We start from the raw sequence: 23,788 nt of genomic DNA on the forward strand, positions 1-23,788 counted from the left end.
CATTACTTATTATATTATCAATGTTTTGACTTTCCTTTTGTATTATTTTCATTGTTTCTAGAACCCAACTAAATGCATACTTAGCTCTTGTTTACACGTTATAAACACTCTTTCTCTCCTCGTCAATGTTTTGAAGTTTTGACTTCATACTTAAATTATGGAATTAAATTAATATTTTAAATATATGAAAACCATTGTGTTGTTTTCTACATAACACTTTTTTTCACATTAATTACATATATTTACTGACTTATAATACATAATTAAGGATGTACTCGGAAGAAAAAGTAAAATAATTGCAAAATGAGAATAAAGAGAAGAGTGGTGATTTCTTGATACCAATTTTTGTTTTTATATTTATACTCTACCACCATATAAATTAGTATTTTATGATAATATAATAACTGTATAGTAAATGTTTCATAGTTGAATCCTAGAAAGACAAGGTTTTCCTTTGGGAAGTGACACGTGGAGCGTATTATGATGATAACGTGATGTTGGGGTCACCAACTAACCATGCAACAGAGTCAACAGTAGAAGGAAGATTCAGAATCTTCTTCTTCTTTCTGCCTCTCTGCTCTTCTTCATTCTCAAAGCACTTTTCCTTTTTCCTTTTCGCTTTTTCTCACAAGGCAAATTCTGCATCTATTCGGATATTCATTCTGTATCTTTTTCCCTTTAGCTTTTTTTATTGCTTGCTTGAATTGAAAACTGAATCTGCATGATGTATTAGCTCACCACTTTCAAAGAGTTTCAATTACCTAACATGATTTTGATGTATCTATTGCCGTGTTTCCTTTCATCTCCAATGTGTTTTTCCATTTCCAAACGTTGTTTTAACAAGTCAAGGTTATAGCTTTTTGTGTCTTTCCAAACACATTCTTTTCGATTGATATGGATGGTGTGTTAATTTGTTCGTTTGTGAAGAACCAAAATACTCTTTGGGTTTATAACTTAGTGTATCGAAAATTTCACGTTAATTGCTTCTTGGAGTAATTTTTAACGTTTTCACATGCAGTTCTGCGTATCTTTGTTGATGGGACAGCATAAAGGGGGTTCAAAGATTAGTTCGGAATACCAGATAATGGTATTGTTTTTTCTAGCAACGTTTAGTCTATTATACCTCCTTTCGTTTGGAAAAATTATTAGATAATCGCGGATTATCATAGTTTCAATCAGCTGAATTGAATTTTTGAATAAAACTACACAGAAGAATTGGAACCATGGATACTGTGTAATCCTGAGACTACCTAATAATTTTTTCATGTGAAGATTTTCTCGTGTGTGTGTGTGAGAGAATATACTGTATGCTATTGACGGTAACTGAGGTTGCATTGGTTTTAAAATTCCCTTTCAAGGTAGAACTATTCGCTGCTAAGGATCTTGTTGGTACAAAATTAATAGGCAATCCAAATCCTTATGCTGTCATCACGTGCGGCAATGAAAACAGATTCAGGTTTGTTCGTCTAGTTTCACCTTTTCTTCATTTGAATTTCTCTCTCCAAGAAATGGTGGAGCCAGAGCATAAATTTGCTAGTGTCTTGGGGCGTGGTTTAGAAAACAAATGCATATTCTTTTATACTTTCAAGATTTTTCTTTTATGGGGAAGGGGATTCTTTCCGGCTGGTGTCATATATTTCAATCTTTATTTTGGGTACGTATTTGGTTTGAGCTTTTGGAACCTCGGATCCATGGAAAATGGAACCTGATCAAAGTAGCTTTAACTTGGATGCGAATCATGAATCCACGTTTTGACTTGATTCAACACCGATCCAAAGATGTACTGAGTTATTACCAGAAATACCTCTGTATTAGGCTTTTCTTTAACAAACTTCTATAGGCAAAGACACTTTCCAATTTTCATTTTTGGTTTTAACTATGTTTTCTATTTGTTTGTGCCATTGTCTTTAAGGTTTAAAGTTCTTTACTGCAATCAGCATTTAGTTTTCTTACGTTTTTTTGGCAATTAAATTTAGTTAGTTGCTAGTCTTATTTGTACTTTACATTTGCAAGTTTAGGATTATCTTTTTGAAGGAATAATATTTTGTGAAGCTTTGGAATAACTGAAAAGCACCCATATATTTGTTGTACAAGTGAATGACACTGCAAAGATTTTGTACTGTCAGAAATGACAAAACAGAATGTGCTGTCTCTCTCTGTTAGAGGCGCGGCCCACTCAAAATATCCGTTTTCCATACTTAGCTTATATCTACTTAGACAAAGGACTTTTTGCTCAACATTGTTCATAGGGCTCTCATAAGTTGATATTCTGGTGTGCTGCCACAGCTCCATAATCCGTGGTTCAAGAAATCCTTTGTGGGGGGAGGATTTCAATTTTTGTGTTCATCAACTTCCCGTCCAGGTAGCTTATTATCATCTATGTTTTCTTATATCGAGTAATTATTCCAATGTTAGGTTCAGTTCTTATATTAGCAGAGTGATGATACTGATGCTTAAGTTATTCAAACCGTTAAGCACCCAGATTTATTTTTCTATAACTTAACTTATTTCAAAGAACATGCTTAGTATTCTTCGATTGATATTTACGAAGGAGTATCAGTTTATTTTCATTCCTTATGTAAGTAAAAGCTTCTCAATTGACCTATTAAATCTGCTATCAAGATTTTCGTCAAACTGACTTCTTTCCCCGCTGCATAGCAGATCAAGGTAGCAATTTATGATTGGGAAATCTCTACAACAAGTGTCCCTCTTGGTTCAGTGACTGTTCCAGTTGAAAGTGAAGGTTCAACTCGTCCATCGTGGCATACTTTGGGAAGACCATCAGGGCAGGTAGTACCATTGTTATTGTCTTTTAGTTTTAACAGTTTTTTATGTCAGCAAAGTACTATCGTTAATATATAACTGAATGTCAGGTTACTTTTGGAATAAAAACACAAGCTTCTGGAAATGCTTCGAGGTGAGGCTTTTGGCTTTATGTTTGTTTTAAAAGATATGTATTATGTTGGTCCTAGATACTTTTGGGTGGTGTTATGATCATCATATATTGGTCTATTTCTTAAAGTTATTAGTTGACTTGAGTGATAGGATAAATGGTTATGGAGGAGGCAACTCTCAAAGAAGGATGCCACCCCTGGAAACACATGGGGTCCCTGTTGTCCATCAAAAGCCTGGGCCTCTCCAAACTATTTTTGGTCTTCATCCAAACGAGGTTACTGACAAAAACTTAACTTGTTTGTTTCTTGTTGGCGATTACCAATGTGGCGGTTTTTCTTCTGTTCAGATATGCAAAAAATAAAAAAGATTCCTGGACACTGTCCTTTTGTATGATTTTGTTTGCAGATCTGACAAGTGAAGCATATTTTTCAGGTTGTTGATCATACACATACCTGTGCACTAGAGACGTTATTCTTATACCAAGGTCATATGTATATCTCAGCAAGGCACATTTGTTTCCATTCCACTGTATTTAAGGAAATGAAGGTAAGACTATGCTTCTGTTTTGTCAAGGTTGTGTAGTGAACACTGCCTTTGTTGGTTGCGAAGAAAGGATTAGAGAGAGTAAAAGAGAAATGTGTGAAAAATTGGTAAAAGGAAATTGTTTAGTTGAAGTGAAATAGAGTACACAGACCCAAAAATGAATGGAAATTATAAAGGTTCGTGTATTTGGTTTAAAAGAAAAGAATAAAAAGGACCTATAATAATTTTTAATGCATTTATGTCTGCGTTGTTTTTGAATTTTTCGTATACTTTTTGGTCAATTTAAAACACCATAATCGATTGCGATTGGTAATGGGGCACGAGTGTATAATCTAATCGATCTTGCTAGACAGTGGGAGGCTAATCATAGATGCAGAGGGTAGAATAAAATCAATTTTCTCTCAAAAGGGCATCTTGCTAATAATTGATTTGAATTACCAGCTCATCATTCCTCGCATTTCTGATCAAATGCACTGGGAAAATTTTCAGTGTAGTCCCACCCAAATTTCATCACATCTCTACACAACCAAATTCCCATTTTCTTCTCCATTCTTTACTTTTCTTTCTTTTCTAACCCAGCTTTTACACAACCAAAGTGTATAGCTTGCATTGTTTCATGTACGAGGTTGTTGATCTATCACTGTTATCAGCTGTTTTAATTTTGAGATATATTGATAAAAATTCGGAGTTGGAGTAATTAGGTTTCATCATAGGTTTCGGTTTTTCAAAAGCAATTTTAGGATTTAGTTTTGCCTGGATCTTCATTTACTGAAACTGTTAATTTATATGAATTTAGAAAGAAGAAGAAAAGCCATTTCTTACTTATGAACATTGAAAAACTGTTTGCGTTGTAGTATCTTCTTTTTTATTACTTATTGTATAATTTCTTGGGGTATTTGGCAGGTGGTTATTCCATTTGAAGATATAGACAAGGTACAATCTCTAGTGCTTTTTCTTCCCCTCTCCCCTAAATATTTCAGTCTATCAAATTTACATGTGCTGCAACTATTTTCCTTTTTCTTAAGATTCAAACGAGTCAACATGCACTGATCAATCCTGCGATAACAATTGTCCTTCGCCAGGGAGCTGGTGGACGTGGTGTCCCTCCTTTAAAAAGTCGTGATGATGGTTAGTAATTAGTTGAAACATGTTCTTATTTATTTTCTCGGAGGAAATTTTAATTACACTTTTTATGATACAATTTAAGGGATAGCATCAACTTGCTTCCCCTCTGTGTGTGGACTACTTGTTTCTATACGTATCAGTGACATTTGCAGCACGAATGTTTTCTTTAATTTTTTACTGGCTTTCATGTTTTCATAAACACTGGCATCATACTGTATTGCCGGGTCTTTTATCAAAATATATTAGAGATACTGAACTTAATGTTGTTCTGAAGGTTGGAAATACTTTTTGCAGAGAATAAAAATAAGCACTACATTACCACAGATGATGATGGTCTTTGTCAGAATGTTTCACCTGCCACATATATGTTTGCATCATTTGGTAACAGGAATCGTGTGCTAAAAGATCTACAGCGTGCAGAAAAGAACTTTAATGAAATCTTGGAAGTTGAGAAGGTTAAAACAGCTGCTTAATCAATTTGGTTTCCATTATCTGTATTGCAATATCAACTGTAGAGATTTTGCATGTTTTTTATGCAAATGGAGGAATTCGACTCCACTAAAGTTGTGGGTACCTTTAGAAGGTTGAAAGAGTATTGAGATTCTGAGTATTGTAGTAGCTAGTTTTAATGATAGATTTTAACAACTTGATAGTTTATACATATTTTCTGACAATCTATACTGTTGCCTTTTTTTCCCATCAACTGTTATATTCTATATTTTGCCCTCTGTAGTGCTCACCTATCACATTTGGGGAGCCAGAAATATATCTTTATGCAATTATGTATTTTTGTAACATGTTCTGAAACTGATATGTACTGAGAGAGAACATGAGACATTAGATGAATTGCTTGTTCCTAATGTACACAGCAACGGCTTTGTTTATCGTGAATCATAACGTACAAATACAACCTGTAACAGTCATCCTAATTTACATAATTACTTCCAGCAAATAATATCATTCAAGATCACGCTTTTAATCTGATTCTTTTTCTTTCCTTTCTAATTTTTTGAGATGACATTTCTGGATAAATTGAGAAGAATTTGAATCGTTTTAGTTTTTCTCATCAATCATCATGTAGGAAAATGCAGTGCCAGAGCTGTGTGCATATAGCAGTTCTGTCAGAGGAAGTAAGATGCTGGATAAGGCTCCTGAGGTAAGCATGCCAAAAACCGGAAAACTTCAACCTATTATCCAAGGAATGTATGCATCGTTTTTTCCTTTTTTTTCTTTTTTACTGTTTTCTAGTTTAACTATCCGTTTAATTATTAGTGATCCTTTTACAGGAAGTTATTCCTGGGGTAGCTGAGATGTTTTCTAACTTGTTCATTGGTTCAAATTTTACTGGCAAGAATAATTCAGCAAGAAAGGACGCTAATTTTGTGGTAAGTTTTCTTCAATACTATTGTCATTCTTGTGAAAAGATATCCTTTAAAGGAGTGGCCAAAGACTTATAAGTCTACACTGGTCATATCTCTAATCAATGTAAGATCCAAACCCTCTAAAGCTCACGTCATTTTGGCTCTACATTTTTCTAGTCAGTCCCTTCATAGGTAGCCTTTGCAAAACACTTGTGGATAGGGTTGACTGAAATTAAGGGGGATTTCCACATCCTCCCCTTATGCCTAGGCTTTTGTCTGGAGTGTGACAATGTAATTGACTCAATAAATTTAGGATAGAGTCTGTATCATTTTTGAATTTGGCATTAGGCTTTAATTCAATTTCATAAAACAAACTTATAAAGTGATGATTCTCCAGGCTTTTTAAGCTCTATATAAGTTATATCTCTAATCAATGCAGAATTAAGCCACTACCCATAAGACTGCAATTAAGGCAGCCCTCAAAGAGGTCACAACTAGACAGATTAGGGGTGACTGCAATTAAGGCAGTTTTCCAACAACTATGTTATTTGCAAATTGACCAGTGGCATACAGCTGATGATTATGATGGTCAAGTTCGAGAGATAACCTTGTATTTTGTAACAGCAAATGTTTACCCCAAACACACAACCGTGAGAGATTGGCAACATCGTGTTGTATTACCAAACTTGGTTAGACTGTTGCTTTTATTTACGTATGATGAAATAGCAAAGGAGAATGTAATGATAATAATTGTATTTTAATGTTGATAGGTTTTGTGATCATGTTAACTTCCTTCCCCTTTGCAACTCATGCCCTTTCCCTGTTCTGCCCCCTCCACCCCTCCTAAACAAAGTCAAAATTCTTCAAATAACTATTCGGGTGTTCTTATGACTTTTCTTAGGTGTTTGAGAAAGTGCAACAGGCACATGATGTTCCATCTGGATCCTACTCTGAGGTAGGGAATACTTTAGATATCTTATCTGGTTATCCAGCCGTTTTTGTTTTTTTTTTTTTTCTTTTTTCTTTTCTAATATGTTTGTGTTCTCTGATTTGAATCACTGCATACGGGTCACATACGATATGTGCAGTCAAAAAACGCCCCCATTGCGTGTGATTGAATGAATATGATTCATTGTCATTGAAGGAACTGCGTTTCTTGTAAAAACATGTGTGCTCTTGTTATTATAATTTTAAACCTTTAACATTAAATAAGCCGTATGGCCGATGAGTGAACAGTAAAGTGCCAAAAACAATCAGGTGAAACTTGTTTGATTATCTGCAAATAAGTAACAATAGTTCTTATTGTACTCATCATTGATTGTTTTCTAATAGTTGGCCACCAAATAAGGTTGCAAGGTATGTACTAAAAAACCACATACAATGCTGGCCCATGACCCCATAGTTAAAATAGTTTCTTATAACAAAATGAATATGTTATTTATCTTCTTTTTCTCCCTTTTGTCTGCTGCAGGGTTGAAGATTGCAGTTTCTGAGTGAGAAGGTAAAGCCTTTGGCAGCTGATTGAGAACACCTCATTCTCTGCCATGCTCTTAACTCATACTGCATGATTTGGGCATGTGAGTCAATCTTGCTCTGGTTGAATGACTTGAATAACATAAAATATTGATAGCTCAGTCAGTTTTAGATAATTCTGAGTTTTGTGACCATTGATTTAAATACGATGGTTACTTTTTCCAGATTTTCTTTGCAGCTGTAGAATGATGTATTAACTTCAGCAGTATTTCAATGTTGACAAGCATGTTTTGCATTTATCAGTGATAACTAGTGAATGGGTAGGTAATGAATTTAAAATATATGTATGTATGTATAATATATATATGAACTGTGATGTGATTTTTTCTATAATTATTCCATAGCGTCTAATTCATGCTTTTTGATAATTTGGTGGGTGAGACACCTTCTGACCAACCATATTGTCCACTGTTAATAAATTGTAGCATAAGGAAATAGCTTCTGAAGTGTAATTCATGTTGCAGCATCATTATGTTTGAAGTTAGAAAATAGATAAGGACTTATTTTTCACTTGCATCTTGTGATCGTTATTGGTGAAAGATACTACAAATGAATAAAATACTATATACTAGGTTGAAGCCAATTTAATAGTGAATGGGTTTTAATTGTTAGGTATTGAAGGACTTCCTTGGAGACTTAGTTTCACTTTATTGCCATTATAAAGAATGTAACCGTGAATGCAAGTAAAATGTGCAACATAATCCTTTTTTATCATGTTGATAAAATATATAAGTTGTTAGAATAAAAACATATGCACGTATATTTTTGAACTTTTGAAAGCTTGTTTATTGAATGATGTGCATTTGAATCTATTCAGACACAAACTGACATGCAAAAAACTATTTGCAACTTGATAATCATAATTTAAGGAACGAATGCCTAAACATCTGCTGCATGCAGAAGTAACAAATTCATAAAAATTAGCATAAAAACAAGCTTAAAAGATCTCTGGTGTTGTAGCTTTGGATCATTCCAGTCAACACAACACTACTTTACTTGAAGTTGCACGATTGTTAAACAAATTCAAATTTGGCTCTTGTTTTTCTGCTTGTAATTTTGACCAACATCTTTCTTAGGTGGGACCACCACCACATTCCAACTTGCATCCATAGCTTATTTTAATCATTGTCTTTGTCAAATTAAAATATTCCACTCTTTTAAACTTTAAAATGCTTTTAGGAATTACTGAAATGCAACTGTCATTGTTCGATTTGATCTTCTAGAGCATCTTGTTCTATTTAGGTTTATTTTCGTGAGACATTTTGGTCTTCAATTTTATTCATGATGCTAAAAAGAAAAAACAGCTAAAGGCAGAGAAGGCACAAAACAAATTATTGAGAGAATAATTTGTATTTAACATTTATGTGTAGTGTAGACTTCAATCTCACAACGGAAGGAGTTTTCATATCACTTTTGGGTTAAAACACATAAGGTGATAAAATGAAAATAGAAGTGTGTATTGTTGGGACCTAAAATTTGGTATCAAATTCAAGGTCATTAGTTAAAATTTTTAGTTCGACAATTGAGGAAAAGATTGATTTGGTTGTTATACTTTTAATAGAAAAAGTTATGCTATTAATATTAGTTATATCTTTTAATCTAATAGTAATTAGTTCATCCAACGTTGTGAACTATGGAAAGCTTGTTTGTTAAATAATATGTATTTTGACACATGTATAGCACACAACAAAATCTTAAATATTAGCATAAAAACACATTTCAAAATTGAAGGTAGTGATTTTTCAATTCAACATGATCTTGTTATTATAAAGATTAAGTGTGTCTTTTGTCCATGTAAAGTTTTTAATACATTAAATATGTCCTAAAATTTTAGGTATTATTTTCATCCCTCTAAATTCTGAACAAATCTTTTAGTTCCTTGTTAGTAATGATGGTATATAAAAAAAAATAGTGTGGATGAGATTGGTTGGAGGCAATCGTTGTGGTTGATACTCTGTTTTGTTAAATGTTGATTACCATTTAATTATCTGAGTGCTCTTATTTTTACTGGTAAACTTGAGAGAGCACATATGCAAGGCCAAAGTTCATGCTTGGAAAGGTTCATTGTTATCATGCATCGGAAGTATCCCATTCGTTTCTTCTTTTATTAGTAATATGTTTTTACATAGTTTCTGAGTTTATTTATGGTCCAAAGAATTGGTCAAAAGCGTGGAATTTTCTATAAAAATATTCATTTCAGTAACCTAATAACATAAATTGGTTATGATTTCTTGGAAATATTTGTTTGTCTTCTACAAATGGTGGATTAGGTCTTAAATCTTTGGTTGATCTTAACATAGCTTCCTCGATGAAACTCAACCTAGAATTTATTGATTCTGGTTTTAAATGGGAAAATATTTTGAGAATTAGAGTAATGTGTGGAGTATTCCTTTACAAATTTATATTTTCAATCTTCCATAATTTATCCCTTTTCATTATTTCTTTCCTTATTTTTATCATAAATTTTATCTTTGTGAAGGTTATAATAAATCACATTTATAACATCGACGAAATAATGAATTTATTGATCTTGTTGTTCCAACACTTATCCGTGAAACCCTAGTTGTCACTACTCTATAACCTAGTTAAAGAAGACTTTTAGGAGAGATTTTTAAAACAATGCTTTCTTTTTCTAGTGCACTCTCATATATCCCAGGTTGGGTATTTGATTTTATTTTATATGTTTTTATTTTCCTATCTCATGGGAACACATTCCCACGTCATGTTTGTCGTTATATTTCAACAAAAATCTATAATATTTTACTTAAAGATATATCAAGAATATTAAAGTTTTTAATGTAATCAATAATATTCTCATCAACGAAAATTTAAATTGTAAGGCTCAATCCTAATATTTTAAGGGTTGCCTTATCACTGTTGGGCCTAAAGGCTGGCCCAAAGGATAAAAATCACTCCTAGTCTGTCCTAACTCACACTTTCCACTCATTTCAGAGAACCTTGAACTACAGCCGTCAACCTCTCTGCTAGGGTTTGTTTCCGCTATTACGTTGAGCTAAGAGGACTTTTTGCTCCACGTAAGTATCCCTTTCTAGTTCATGTTGGCCCCCTTTTAATCACCTTTCGTATTCCTAGTTAGGATCCTATGTTAACCCCATCTACTGGTTCTGTTCCACCTTTATTTCAACCCTGTAGTTCATCCCTAGAGTTGTTGTGCTCGTGGTCGTGTCATCAGGGTCCTTGCTAAACCTTTTTCCAGGTACGGGGAAGTTAGGGTTTTGGGTCTTGAATGATTTTTGGCTGATTTAGAGTTTGTTGGGTGTTGTATGATCTATATGATTGTGATGAATTTGTGAACTGCCTTGTACTATTATTTGGGTGCGAACATGTGACTGTTGCAGGAGAAACAGTGGCGAGATCTGTTACTCTCACCCAAGCGAGACTAACTCGCCCAGGCGAGACTTGCAGAAGCAAACTAGGGGTTTTGCGAACTCTCGCTCAGGAGGAGAGCTCTGGTTTTGAGCGAGGCACTGTCTCGCTCAAGCGAGAGCCACTCGCCTAAGCGAGGAGGAGTGAAAGCTTTAGGATGCTGTTGTGGTTTAGCCCAAGCGAGGGACCTCACTGTTGGGCGAGAGGTTGTCTCGCTCAGGCGAGGCAGGGCTTGCCTAAGCAAGCCTGCAAGAACCTCCCAGCACTGGTCGTAATCTCGCCTAAGCGAGAGCACCCCTCTCGCCTGAGCGAGGGCTCTTGCCTTGAGCGAGATCCGCTGCAGGTTGTGTGTTTTCTTCAATTGGTAATTGGATGGTTTGATTTATGAGCTATTCTGTATGATGCATGAGGCCTGTGAAATGAAATGCATGGTATGATCTGTGGTTATAAATTGGATAGAGGTGATTGAGGGATCTTGGCATGTGAAACTAATGAGTGGGTCAGAAATTAAAGAGGCATGGTATTGGTATGAGATGAGGCCCTATACTCATGGATTTGGGAATGACTAGTGGTATGGATTCAACATGTGGTACGAATGAGAATTTGTTTCAGAGGTTGTTATGATATTATAAGCATGATAAGAGTTTCTCTTGTTGTTGGTTGATGTTTGGTCTGTGGTCAGTGTGTAATCCCTTGGAATCTCTAGGTGAGATTTTAGGGTCGTGCTTCAGTGGTCGGGACGTAATTCCACGACTCCTGTTAGTGGGTGTCCATGGTGGTGCCCCATCTATATGGTCTGGTAAGGATTCAAGGTAAGGTTGCATCCTGACACTCTAAGGAGTCAGTTAGTCTCACTTAGAGCAGACTGACTCTTGTGGTGAGAGTAGCAGGAGGCCTGAAACTCATTAAGGGCTAACCTTGTGTGTGAGGGAATTGATTCATTGTAACACTTGTAACACTTAGCTCGGGGGTGAGCAGCTCGGGGGTGAGCAGAGGTATCCACCGCAAGTGCAAGCATTCGCTGAATCTGACCAGACTATATATATCTGGATGAGTCGAGTCAGAGTCTAGTGTATTGTTTGAGAAGTCAGAACATGTTTAGATGATATATAAAATGCTTGGATTGTGTGATGGCATGCTACTATTTGATGAACTGTTTTACTCTAGCTTGCCTTGTTTGCTTATTTGATTGTCTTGTATGTGGTTCTTCTCCCTTTGCGATGATCATCAATTTATTGATGTGAGCAAATGCGAGAGGTGTTCGCGGTCAACAGGGAAATGGTGACTCCGCTGCTTAGCCATCTGGACTGGATTGGTGCACTCTAGGCTTTCTTTTAGGGCCACGGCCCATGTATTGGCTGTTCTTTAATTTCCCAATTTGTTTACTGTTGAATAGTTGTATCTGGTTCGTTTGAGCATCATGGTGTGCCTTGGTTACTGTACGGAGTTGGGATTGTAATCCAGGACTGCGTTTATATGTTATCTTTGTGTGACGCTTCCTTTAATTATCTTTATTGATTAAATGGGACGTTACATAAATACTAGTGTATAACCTCGTAAGTTCATTACTAAATCAAAAATAAATTAACTCGTTAATTTATTAATCATAATTGATGTTTAGCAATATTCTTTAACGGTCAGATAACATGAATTATATTTTACTTTAGAATCACTTGAAGATTAATATCAGTAACGAATCTTGAACATAAATTTTGGAGGGGTCAAAATAATATAGTCAAAATTTAGATATCTTTCAGAGAGATAATATGAAACTCCTCATCTGCACTTATATTATTCGAACCTTGACAAATGAACGATCTATCTAATTCAACAATTGGATTTGTAGTATCATCCTTCAAAATAGGTGAAGAATTCAAAATATTTAAAAATTAGAATCTATTTTATTTTCATCTCCACTATATCTTCCTTTTTATCATTGTTAAGAATTGAATCTATTCTTTTATTCTTTATTTATATACTTTATTTTAGTTTAAATTTTTATATCAAAATCTAGTAAGAAATTAAGGGACTTAATATTAAAAGAAAACTTTATGATAATCCTATCACGCATAAGAAAGTAATGAAACAACATATAGGACATAATTTCTTCTGTATTCATAAAAAAAAAGGTATAAATACAGTTTTGGTACCCCAACTTTTTCGAAAAGTTCAATTTGGTACCCGAATTTTAGGAATGTTCAATTTGGTACCCAAACTTTTTAAACGGGTTTATTTTGGTACCTTCCGTTAAATACTACATAACGTCGTTTGGCTTCTGTTGAGGTGGCAGTGTGCTGGGAATACGTAGCAGAAACAATGGTTCATATCAAATGAGTTGTAATACCCCTTTATTGTAAACTTTAAGTGCCCTATTTTGTGAAGAGTGCCCTAATAAGTGGTTTTCTCTTATTCTGATTTTTCTAGATATTGAAAAAATGTCAAGGGCTCAATCATCTTCCTCTTGCTCTCACAATTCATGGTTGATGCGAAATCAAAGCTTATCCTGTAATAGTGGTGGCTGTAGAAAATAAAAAAAAAATCAGCACACATTCATCAACTCAAATTTAAAAAGCAGGAAAGAAAACTCACATTCACAACCAATGATTCTTCTTCCACTGCCAAAGCTCCGTCTTCCACTGCTGAAGTTTCTTCTTCCCAGCTTCGCCCTCTCCAACGAACGGAAGGAAATCTCCGTCTTTCTTCTCCGATCATCGAACACAAATCAACCATCGAACCCTAATTCCCAAATTTTGCTTCTGCCCTACTTTTCCATTCTGCAAATTTTTCGATTTCACATCCCTAATTTTGCCCTAAATCAACAACAATGGTTTTCTAAAATTTTTTACTTCACAAATTATTTAATTCGAATTTTTACCACCAAAACCACGTGCCTAACCATTGTTTCTGCCACGTATGCCCTGCACAGTGTCACCTCAACAGAAGCCAAACGGTGTTATGTAGTGTTTAACGGAAGGTACCAAAATAAACCCGTTTAAAAAGTTTGGGTACCAAATTGGACATTCCTAAAGTTCGGGTACCAATTGAACTTTCCGAAAAAGTTGGGTTACCAAATCGTATTTATACCTAAATTTTATGATCTCATATTAAAGACAATTTTTGAGATAGGGACTGCTACATTCTTTGAGGATATTGAGTTTGGGGGGAAGAATCAGATTAGGAAATTTGTTTTGGAGGAAGAACCGGTAATAATTCCAGAACCGATTCAAACAATTACTTTTGATGAAGTAAGTTCGAAACCTCCACAAAACATTGCTGATGAACCCCATACTCAAGATGATTTGGTTGTTCGTGAAGAACAAACTCAAGATCCTCAACAACCTATGCTTCATGAGCTAGCACTGTTGCGGAGATCCATGAGAGAAAGGAGAAGTGCCATTTCAGATGATTATGTTGTATTTCTCCAAGAAAATGAAGATCCTAACAATGGTGTGATGGAAGATGACCCAATCACCGTCCATCAAGCCATACAGGATCCTAATTCAGAAAAATGGATTGAAGCAATGAGGGAAGAGTATAAATCCATGCAAGACAATAAGGTTTGGGAACTTGTCCCATTACCAGAATGTGTGAAGCAATGAGGGAAGAGTATAAATCCATGCAAGACAATAAGGTTTGGGAACTTGTCCCATTACCAGAAGGTGTGAAACCCATTGGTTGTAAATGGTTATTTAAGACCAAACGAGATTCTAACGGTAATGTGGAGAGGTATAAGACTCGTCTTGTAGCTAAGAGATTTACTCAAAAAGAAGGGATTGACTTTAAAGAGACTTTTTCTTCAGTTTCATCAAAAGACTCTTTTAGGACAATTATGACTCTTGTTGCACATTATGATTTGGAGCTTCATCAAATGGATGTCAAAACGGCATTTCTCAATGGTGACTTGACGAGACGATCTATATGATGCAACCAGAAAATTTTGTGTCGGGAGACCTAAAGAATATGGTTTGCAAGTTGACTAAATCCATTTATGGACTAAAACAAGCATCCCGTCAATGGTACCATAAATTTCATCAAGTAATTCTCTCATTTGGCTTCGAGATGAATCTTGTTGATGATTGTGTGTATCACAAGTTTAAGGGGAGCAAGTTTATTTTCCTAATCTTGTATGTTGATGACATTCTACTTGCCACTAATGATATAGGCATATTGCACGAAACTAAGAAATTTTTGTCAAAGAATTTTGAAATGAAAGATCTTGGTGACGCCTCCTTTGTATTAGGAATTCAGATACACCGAGATCGATCTCAGGATTATCACAAAGGAGCTATATCGATAAAGTTCTTAAGAGGTTTAGCATGCATGAATGTAAATCTGGGGATACTCCAGTTGCTAAGGGAGACAAGTTCAGTCTCAATCAGTGCCCAAAGGGAAATTTGGAAATTGAGGAAATGTAGAAGATTCCTTATGCGTCAGCTGTGGGGAGTTTGATGTATGCCCAAGTATGTACGCGTCCAGACATAGCATACATAGGAATGGACCATTGGAAAGCAACAAAGAGGGTCATGAGATATTTAAAAAGAACAAGAGGTTATATGCTCACATACAGGAGGTCAGACCAGTTGGAGATCACTGGGTTTTCTGACTCAGATTTTACAGGATGTCAAGATAGCTTAAAATCTACTTCAGGTTACATATTTATGTTGGCAGGTGGTGCGATTTCTTGGTGCAGTGTCAAGCAAACCCTTACAGCTTCATCCACCATGGCAGCAGAATTTGTAGCATGCTATGAGGCATCTAATCACGGGATATGGCTGAGAAATTTTGTCACAGGGCTGAAAATTGTGGAAAGCATTGAAAGACCACTTAAGTTATATTGTGACAATAAATCAGCTGTATTGTATTCCAACAACAATAGGAGCTCGACTAAGTCGAAGCACATCGACATTAAGTTCCTAGTTGTTAAAGAAAGAGTACAGAGTGGACAGATTTCCATAGAACATTTAGGGACAAACTCCATGATTGCAGATCCTCTAACTAAAGGACTTCCACCCAAGGTCTTTCATGAGCATGTTGCTCACATGGGTGTTTTACAGTTTGAGGAATCTGAGGTTTAGTGGGAGATAATCATTTTTTATATGTTTTATGTTCTATGTTTCTTGTATGCATACATTAAACTTTCAGACATATTTGGTTATTTATATATGTGGTTTTAATTTTACACTTTGTACATTAAGTTTTTATATTGATCTCATTAAGTTAAAGTTTGGACCAGTTGAAAATAGATGTGTATATACAGATCACCTTCACATAATTTTTCATGCTACACATTTCATGATGAATCCATGTCATTTGGTTGTGTCAGGATTAGTGGTCATTGTTGGTTTTAGTTGCGATTGATGCAATGAAAAACTAGTTTGGTTCTACATGCTGGTATAATCAATGGACAGGACTTTTGGAGTATGCTCGAGTAATATAATGGCAATTTTGAGCTCATAAAGTCTAACACATTTATAAGGTTGTAAAGACATATATATTTGTGACCAATGAGAGATTGTTAGTAATTTTGGGTCATGCATATATATGATACATAATTAAATGTGTTAGGGCCACTATTTATAAAGCCAAATAATAAAGTGATCTGACTAAATTAAAGAGTTGGCTAAAGGCATATATCATGAAAATAAATATTGTGTAGAGACCAGTTAGTAATTTCTAATTTGATGAGGGGCCAAATTAGAAATACTAAAACTTAAGTAATTCAGTTTATAAATGGTCGTGGTCCCCTTCTGAGAGCACACACAGAGTCATAACGTACTTTTCTTGTTCCTTTCCCTCTATCCCCATGAAGAGAGAAAACCAAAGGGAAATCAAGGTGCTCTACAAGAGGTAGATTACTGCGTATATAGGAGTGCTCTAATATTATCGTTATGGCGTTATGGCCAATTCAGGTACGTTTTCATTTACTATTTACAACATGATTATCAGTATGGGTATGAGATATTGTTTATGAGTTTATGATTGATTATTAGAATCAATATTATGATTTATATTATGTTTATGTACATGAATGTACGTTTATGTGCGTAAAAGTGTGATTATGTGCATGAAGATGTCAAAATCAATAATAGGATCACATTCTGCGTTTATGCTTACATCTTGTTGTGTAATCCTTTTACAAATCGAGTACACTAACCACTAATAGCGTCAATTAGGTTCTAGAAGGGAGGGATGAATAGAGCCTATAGACATTTTCTCGCACAAAGATGTATTTGACAGATGATAAAATATAAAGGTATATGAAGTAAAATAAAGAATAAGCAAGTGCAAACTTTATATTGGTTCACCCAATCACACAAACTACATCCAATTTCTTGTAAGCACACCACTTAAGAAGTTTCACTAATCAATTATTACAAAACAAGTTTAACCTTTCCAGGTATCACGTATATAGTTTCTCCAAACAACACGAGTATCAAGCTTTCTTGGTACATTCTCTCTAAACTCAAGTTTAACCTTCTCAGGTATCACCCTTTTAATCTCCCTCTAAGGTAAAAAACTGCCAAAGATATAATGAGAATCACTCTCAAATATAGAGAGTACAATTATGTTGACATAGTATACTTCACCATGTGAAGGATATTACAATGACTAAGCTCATAACCCACTCCAAACAACACGAGTATCAACCTCTCCAGAAAAATCTCTCTAGACACAAGTTTAACCTTTCCTGGTATCGCCTTCTTAATCTCCCTCTAAGATACAAAACTCTCAAATATATAATGAGAATCACTCTTAAATATAGAGAGTACATTATGTTCATATGGTATACTTCACAATATGAAGGATATTACAATGATTAAGCTCATAACCTGTAAGACCCGAGAAAATTAATTAATTAATTAATAAATGCGGGTAGAACGCACCTTTATGGCATTAATTTTTGTTTAATGTGATGTGGAAAAGTACTAGCTCAAATGGTTGAGAGTATTTTGGTTATGTAAGAGGACTTGGGTTCAAGTCCTAAGTATGCCAATTATGTGTGGTTGTTTTGTTATTGATTTTTAAGAATATGTATGAGTATGTGATTGGTATTGTAAACTTATGTTGATTGTGTATATCACCAAATGTGAATTGGCATAATGGTTGTGCTTTGGCCTCATGAGTGGAAGGTCATGGGTTCAAACCTTGGTAGATAGAACTTAACCTTTATTTTTATTAAACTTAGTTTGGAGTGAATGTGGAAATGTAGAGAATCTAGCAGAATGGGGCAGTCAAGAGGGTTAGAAAACTATCAAATAAGTAACATTAAGAGGAATTAAAACCCACCCTAAGCCCAAATTCGTTTTATTTTTAAAACCCATCTTAAAGGCACCTATAAAAGCCAAAAGTTAGGCAAAGGGAAGGGTTTTGGCAGTGTGTTGAACTGGTGTAGAGAGGAGCACATGTTTGAGAAGGTGAATTGAGTTTGGGTGGGCAAGAGGAGATTTTTGAATCAAGGGATCCTATCTGCACAATTTTGATCACACATTCCAGGTTAGGGGTGCTGAATTTGTATGTATTTTTATATGGTTTTGTGTTTCTGCGTTGTGCGGTTGGGTTGTGTATGTGGTATGATTATAGGGGTATCACATGTGGTTGTAATTGGGAATTGGGTAATCTTGGTGCTGTTGTCATTTTTTTTTTTTTGGATTTCACATTAGTGGAAGATGGATTTTGGGGTTTTGATTGGTTACTTTGAAAAAGTAACGAGTTTAATATTCAGGTGGAATGATAATTCAGTTGTGAAACTTGTTTCTAATGTGATTTGGCTATTACATTATGCTGGTAACGATTGGTTGGTGTATTGGTATTGTGCGGGCGATGTGTGTGCGTGATCAGGTTCGAAATTCTGCAATTCTCGCCCAAGCGGGTCCATCTCGCCTAAGCGAGAGTTGTAGAGGCTCACTTTGGGTTTTGGTTTGTATTTCTCGTCTAGGCAATGGGAAAAGGGGTTGAGCGACATGGGTTCTCGCCCAGGCGAGAGGCACTCGCCTAAGCGAGGTCGCGAGGAAACCTAGTAGTTTTGAGTGCGATATCTCGCCCAGGCGAGAGGGTTTTGAGTTTTGGGCGATGGACCCTTTCGCCTAGGCGAGAGTGGCTCGCCTAAGCGAGTCCTCGAAGGGTATTCTTTTGTGTTGGTCGCATACTCGTCTAGGCAAGGTTTGGGTGTGATTTTGGGCGAATACTTGATTCGCCCAGGCGAGGGAATCTCGCCTAAGCGAGATAACGTGAGATTGTGGTTGTTTTAAGCTCGCCCAAGGTGGGTGGACTAGCCTAAGCGAGACTGAGGGTCTAGCTTGGGCGAGGGGTCCTAGCTTAAGCGAGTTTATGCGATATACTAATTTTTTATGTGCTTGTGATTGTGTCTTGACTGGGTATACTAAGTTTAGATTGTATATGCATGTTGTGTGATGTTTGGGCTTGAAGGACTAAGTCCAATAGGGGTCTGGGATGTGCTCGATGGTTTGACACATAATGGGCATGGAACTGGTTGAGTTTCCGTCGGCTACTAATGGGCGAGGAGTCCTTAGTATGGTGATTGCATGTGTCGGGCGCACGATGGGCAAGGAACTGTGATGTTCCCGTCTGCTACTATTGGGCGAGGAGTCCATAGTATGGTGATTGCGTGCGTGCCAGGGTCCAAGTAGGAGACTTGGATGTTTATACTACAGGCGAGGAGTCTGTAGGGCAGGATTATGAGCGGGATAGGCTCATAGGGTTGGACCACGAATGAGTTAGTTTCGTAGGAGCACAGGGAAGTCCCAAGACCTAGTTCATGCATATGACTCATGAAGGACTATGGGTCATGATTGGGGGATTTGAAAAGTATGAGGATTTTAATTATGTAATTTTGGGATTGGGGAAAACATATTTAATTCATATATCTGTTTACATTGTTTTTGTGCATAGCTCACCCTATCTGTGTGTGTATGGCGATGATCGGATAATTTGTTATCCGGGAGTAGATGATGTGATAGGTGAGCCAAGAGCAGCTTAGAGACGGAGAGCATGGGCTACTTGGGATTTTGAAAGAAACTCTACTGTTTTGTTTTTGATGTAAATATTTTGATGTTGAATTTTTAATATCATTTGTATATAACGATATGGTACATTCGAATTATGTATGGTACCAGTTATGTTTTATTTTAAAATTTTCCCGCGTTTTTGGAAATCGTTTATGATTCAATGTAGTATTTATTGTGATTCCAATTTTATTTAATTAAAATAGGTAATATTCCTAGGGATGTTACATAACCCACTGTGTTTTCACACACAAGACTTTTTCTAGATTTCACTTGATACGCTAATTATGTCTTTCTCTTTTTCTCTTGTACTTTTAACTATTTTGCTCATATATTCACATTCATATATCTCATGTGTCTCTTCTTTACATTGGTCTTTATATTTATAGACATGTTGAGAATATGACCATTAAGTTTCTTTACTTTTAAATCTTCATAATCTCTTATTTGTATAAACTTCTTTATCTTATAAAGGAACATTTTGATAATATCTTTAGAGCTTTTTGTTCCTTCTTTCCTTCTTTTTCTGTCTTCGAAATATTTGAAAGTTTGTAATCTTTGAATAGTATAACTTAATTATGATGGATATCCATCTCCTTGATTCATCATTCTCTTAATATAAACTTCAAGATATTTTTCCATGTAATCTTCATAATGGTTCTGCATGAATTCTTTCTTTTGCATCAGTGTAGGTGACCATTGTAGCACAAAGATGATTGATATTGCAATTATGTTGAATGATCTTATTCATATTCAGCACTTCAAAGGAAAAATTCATGTGTGATCTTCAATATAATCATCATATCTTCTCCTTTGGGATTTTATTTCTTAAAATACATGATATTTCTTCTTTTGATTGCTTTCTCTCTGTAACTTCTATATTTATATTTCTTCATTTGAGGTCTTTAAATCATATGACTGTTGAGAACATAATATTTTGTTTTTTCTATTAATATGCATAAAAATCTTCATATAAAAGGAGTGTTGTAATATTGTCTTCATATAATCTTCTTTGTAATCCTTTGGTAAAGATATCATTTGTTGAAGCTGAGATATATTCTTTTAAATTTTAATCTATTACTTCCTTCTTGAAATCAAAGAGCACTTAGTATAGAAACATATTCTTTGTTGAAGTTTTTGAACATATTTATCTCAGAATCATATTGTATTTGATATAGAAAGTATTAGTGTTATCTGTAAAACTAATTAAGGATCTTTAAGATTTATAATTCTCACACGATAAATCATAATAGAACACTAACCTTGATCCATGGGAGATCTTGTGAATATGCGTTCTTCAATTATAATCTTGTGTGCTCTTCAACCACCGTTTCCCAATCTATCTCTTTGCCTTTCTTTCTCTTCTCACACGTTCTTGATGGATTACCGTGAAAAGAACCTTATGGCCAGAGACAGAACCCCTATTCCTTTTATAAACCAACGTCCATCAAGTTGGTTTTTATTTTATCTTTATCTTTATTTTATTTTATTATCACTTCCCATTATAATAACCAATAAGTCTTTATATTTTATTAAATCACAATTGGGCCCATCATAATATTTCAAATGAGTCACTAATAGAATTAATTCGTCAATTAATTCTAACATTCTCCCACTTGACTCATATGATGTCATAACATTATGTGATTTAATACATAAACATAATGCGCAATAAAAGACTTTGCATAAATTGGTTCCATCATTATTCATAATTAAAGATACATAAATAATAAGAGTTAGCAGTCACACATCATTTGATCGACATGATCCCTTCCATGTACTACTATATCATCCCTTTCTCCTTAATATGACCTTAAAAACGAGAAGTCCATAATGGGTTCAAGCGTAATGTCATTTTACAAAGCAATAATATAACATAATTTGTTTTCTTCATCATAATTTGCATGCATAAACATAAAGAAGAAAACACAAATTTCAGAAATTTATACATTAGGGAGCTCAGAGTGTCATATAAACATTAAAAACATTAACATTCAACATTCACTAGTAGACATAATGCCCATATTCTTTACATGACCAGCATACAATTTGGGTGGTAACCCTTTTGTTAAAGGGTCAGCACTCATAAGATCTGTGCTAATATGTTCTATTGACACTTTACGTTTCTGAACTTCTTCTTTAACGGCAAATTATTTCAACTCCATATGTTTAGCACCTTTAGAATACTTGTCGTTTTTAGAAAAGAAGACTGCTGCAGAATTATCACAATAAATTTTTAGCGGCTTGGAAATACTGTCGACTACTCCAAGTCCTGAAATAAAGTTCCGCAACCAATTAGCCTGAACTGTGGCCTCAAAGCATGCCACAAATTCAACTTCCATGGTGGATGCAGCAATGACAGACTGCTTCGCACTTTTCCATGAAATCGCTCCTCCGGCTAAAAGATACACATAATCAAATGTAGACTTTCTTGTATCTACACAGCCGGCAAAGTCTGAATCTGTATAACCTATCATCTCAAGGTGATCAGATTTTCTATAAGTAAGCATGTGATTTTGTGTTCCTTGTAAGTATCTTAAAACTTTCTTTGCAGCTTTCCAATGCTCCAGACCTGGATTACTTTGGTATCTACCAAGCATACCAACTGCAAAGCTAATATCTGGCCTCGTACAGGTTTGAGCATACATCAAACTCCCAACAACAGATGCATAAGGGATATTTTCCATTTGTTTCCGTTCCAAATCATTCTTTGGACATTGCATGAGACTAAACTTGTCTCCTTTCTGTATTGGAACAGGAGATGCTGAACATTTATCCATTCTGAATCTCTCTAAAACTTTATTAATATATGCATTCTGACACAAACCTAACAATCCTTGTGATCTGTCACGGAATATTTCTATTCCTATCACATAGTATGCCTCACCCATATCTTTCAATTCAAAGTTATTAGAGAGAAACCTCTTAGTCTCACTTAATAGACTAAGATCATTAGTCGCAAGCAAGATATCATCAACATACAGAATCAGAGATATAAACTTACTCCCATTGACCTTCAGATATATACACCGATCAACGGTGTTTTCCTTAAATCCAAAGGACACAATAGTATCATTGAACTTAAGATACCATTGCCGAGAAGCTTGTTTAAGTCCATATATCGATCTTTTAAGTTTACACACCATGTGCTCCTTTCCTTCTTCAGCGAACCCCACCGGTTGGTCCATATAGACATCCTCTTCTAAATCCTCATTCAGAAAAACAGTTTTAATATCCATTTGATGCAACTCAAGATCATAATGAGCTACTAATGCCATGATAATTCTAAAAGAATCTTTCTTAGAAACAGGCGAAAATGTTTCCTTATAGTCAATGTCATCCTTCTGAGTAAAACCTTTGGCAACAAGACGGGCCTTGTAACATTCAATATTGTCTTGAGAGTCACGCTTAGTCTTAAAGACCCATTTACACCCAACTCTCTTGCATCCTTCTAGCAATTCCACAAGGTCCCATACGTCATTATGTGCCATTGATTTAAGCTCATCTTTCATGGCATCTAACCACTTATCAGAATTATCACCATTAATGGCTTCTGAAAAAGAAATTGGATCATTATCAATGCTTAAGTCATTTTCTGACTCTTGTAGATAAACCACATAATCATTCGAAATAGCAGACTTTCTATCTCTGTGAGATCTTTTTAATACTATTTCTTATGATTGTTCTACTATCGATTCATTATTAACCTCGGGATCATTAATTTGTTGTTCTTCTTGATTGTTGTGAGTTTCTACAACATGTGGAACAATAACTCTTGATAAAGAAATACTAGTTATAGGAACTTGTACTCTAACTTCCTTAATCTCCACATTTCGTGAAGCTTCACTCCCACTGGTTTCACCATTTTCAATGAACCGAGCATTTCCAATTTCAACGATTCTTGTACTATGGGTAGGATAG

General features: G+C 35.2%; 1 protein-coding gene across 10 annotated transcripts; it reads left to right on the forward strand.

Annotated features, from left to right (window-relative positions):
- Positions 1–460: 460 nt before the first annotated feature.
- Positions 461–7,738, forward strand: LOC114178141 (BAG-associated GRAM protein 1-like). Of its 10 annotated transcripts, none has more exons than XR_003603276.2 (16): positions 485–632; positions 1,019–1,087; positions 1,359–1,456; positions 2,287–2,362; positions 2,662–2,790; positions 2,874–2,917; positions 3,046–3,169; positions 3,328–3,441; positions 4,342–4,371; positions 4,464–4,566; positions 4,858–5,018; positions 5,645–5,719; positions 5,850–5,948; positions 6,826–6,879; positions 7,396–7,501; positions 7,623–7,738. XR_003603276.2 is itself a non-coding variant. In XM_028063874.2 (15 exons), the coding sequence occupies exons 1-15, from the start codon at positions 495–497 to the stop codon at positions 7,399–7,401; spliced, it is 1,320 nt and encodes a 439-aa protein (XP_027919675.2). In that variant the 5' UTR covers positions 485–494; the 3' UTR covers positions 7,402–7,738. The 10 variants fall into 10 exon arrangements, 2 of the variants coding, with proteins under 2 accessions (XP_027919675.2, XP_027919678.2); XR_003603275.2 differs by having other exon boundaries at positions 7,636–7,738; XR_014994002.1 differs by having other exon boundaries at positions 5,850–6,879.
- The last annotated feature ends 16,050 nt before the right edge of the window (positions 7,739–23,788 follow it).

Source organism: Vigna unguiculata, chromosome 3 (assembly GCF_037176805.1).
Source record: "Vigna unguiculata cultivar grain cowpea cultivar isolate G323 ecotype 2 chromosome 3, ASM3717680v1, whole genome shotgun sequence".
Taxonomy (NCBI): Eukaryota; Viridiplantae; Streptophyta; class Magnoliopsida; order Fabales; family Fabaceae; genus Vigna; species Vigna unguiculata.

What these genes read in the sequence shown, in the direction of transcription:
- LOC114178141 (XM_028063874.2), top strand. Translation starts at nt 495, where the DNA reads ATGTTGGGGTCACCAACTAACCATGCAACAGAGTCAACAGTAGAAGGA. An exon ending in AAATCTTGGAAGTTGAGAAG is followed by an intron (nt 5,019 to 5,644) that starts GTTAAAACAGCT and finishes ATCATCATGTAG; the next exon opens with GAAAATGCAGTGCCAGAGCT. An exon ending in TGCTGGATAAGGCTCCTGAG is followed by an intron (nt 5,720 to 5,849) that starts GTAAGCATGCCA and finishes ATCCTTTTACAG; the next exon opens with GAAGTTATTCCTGGGGTAGC.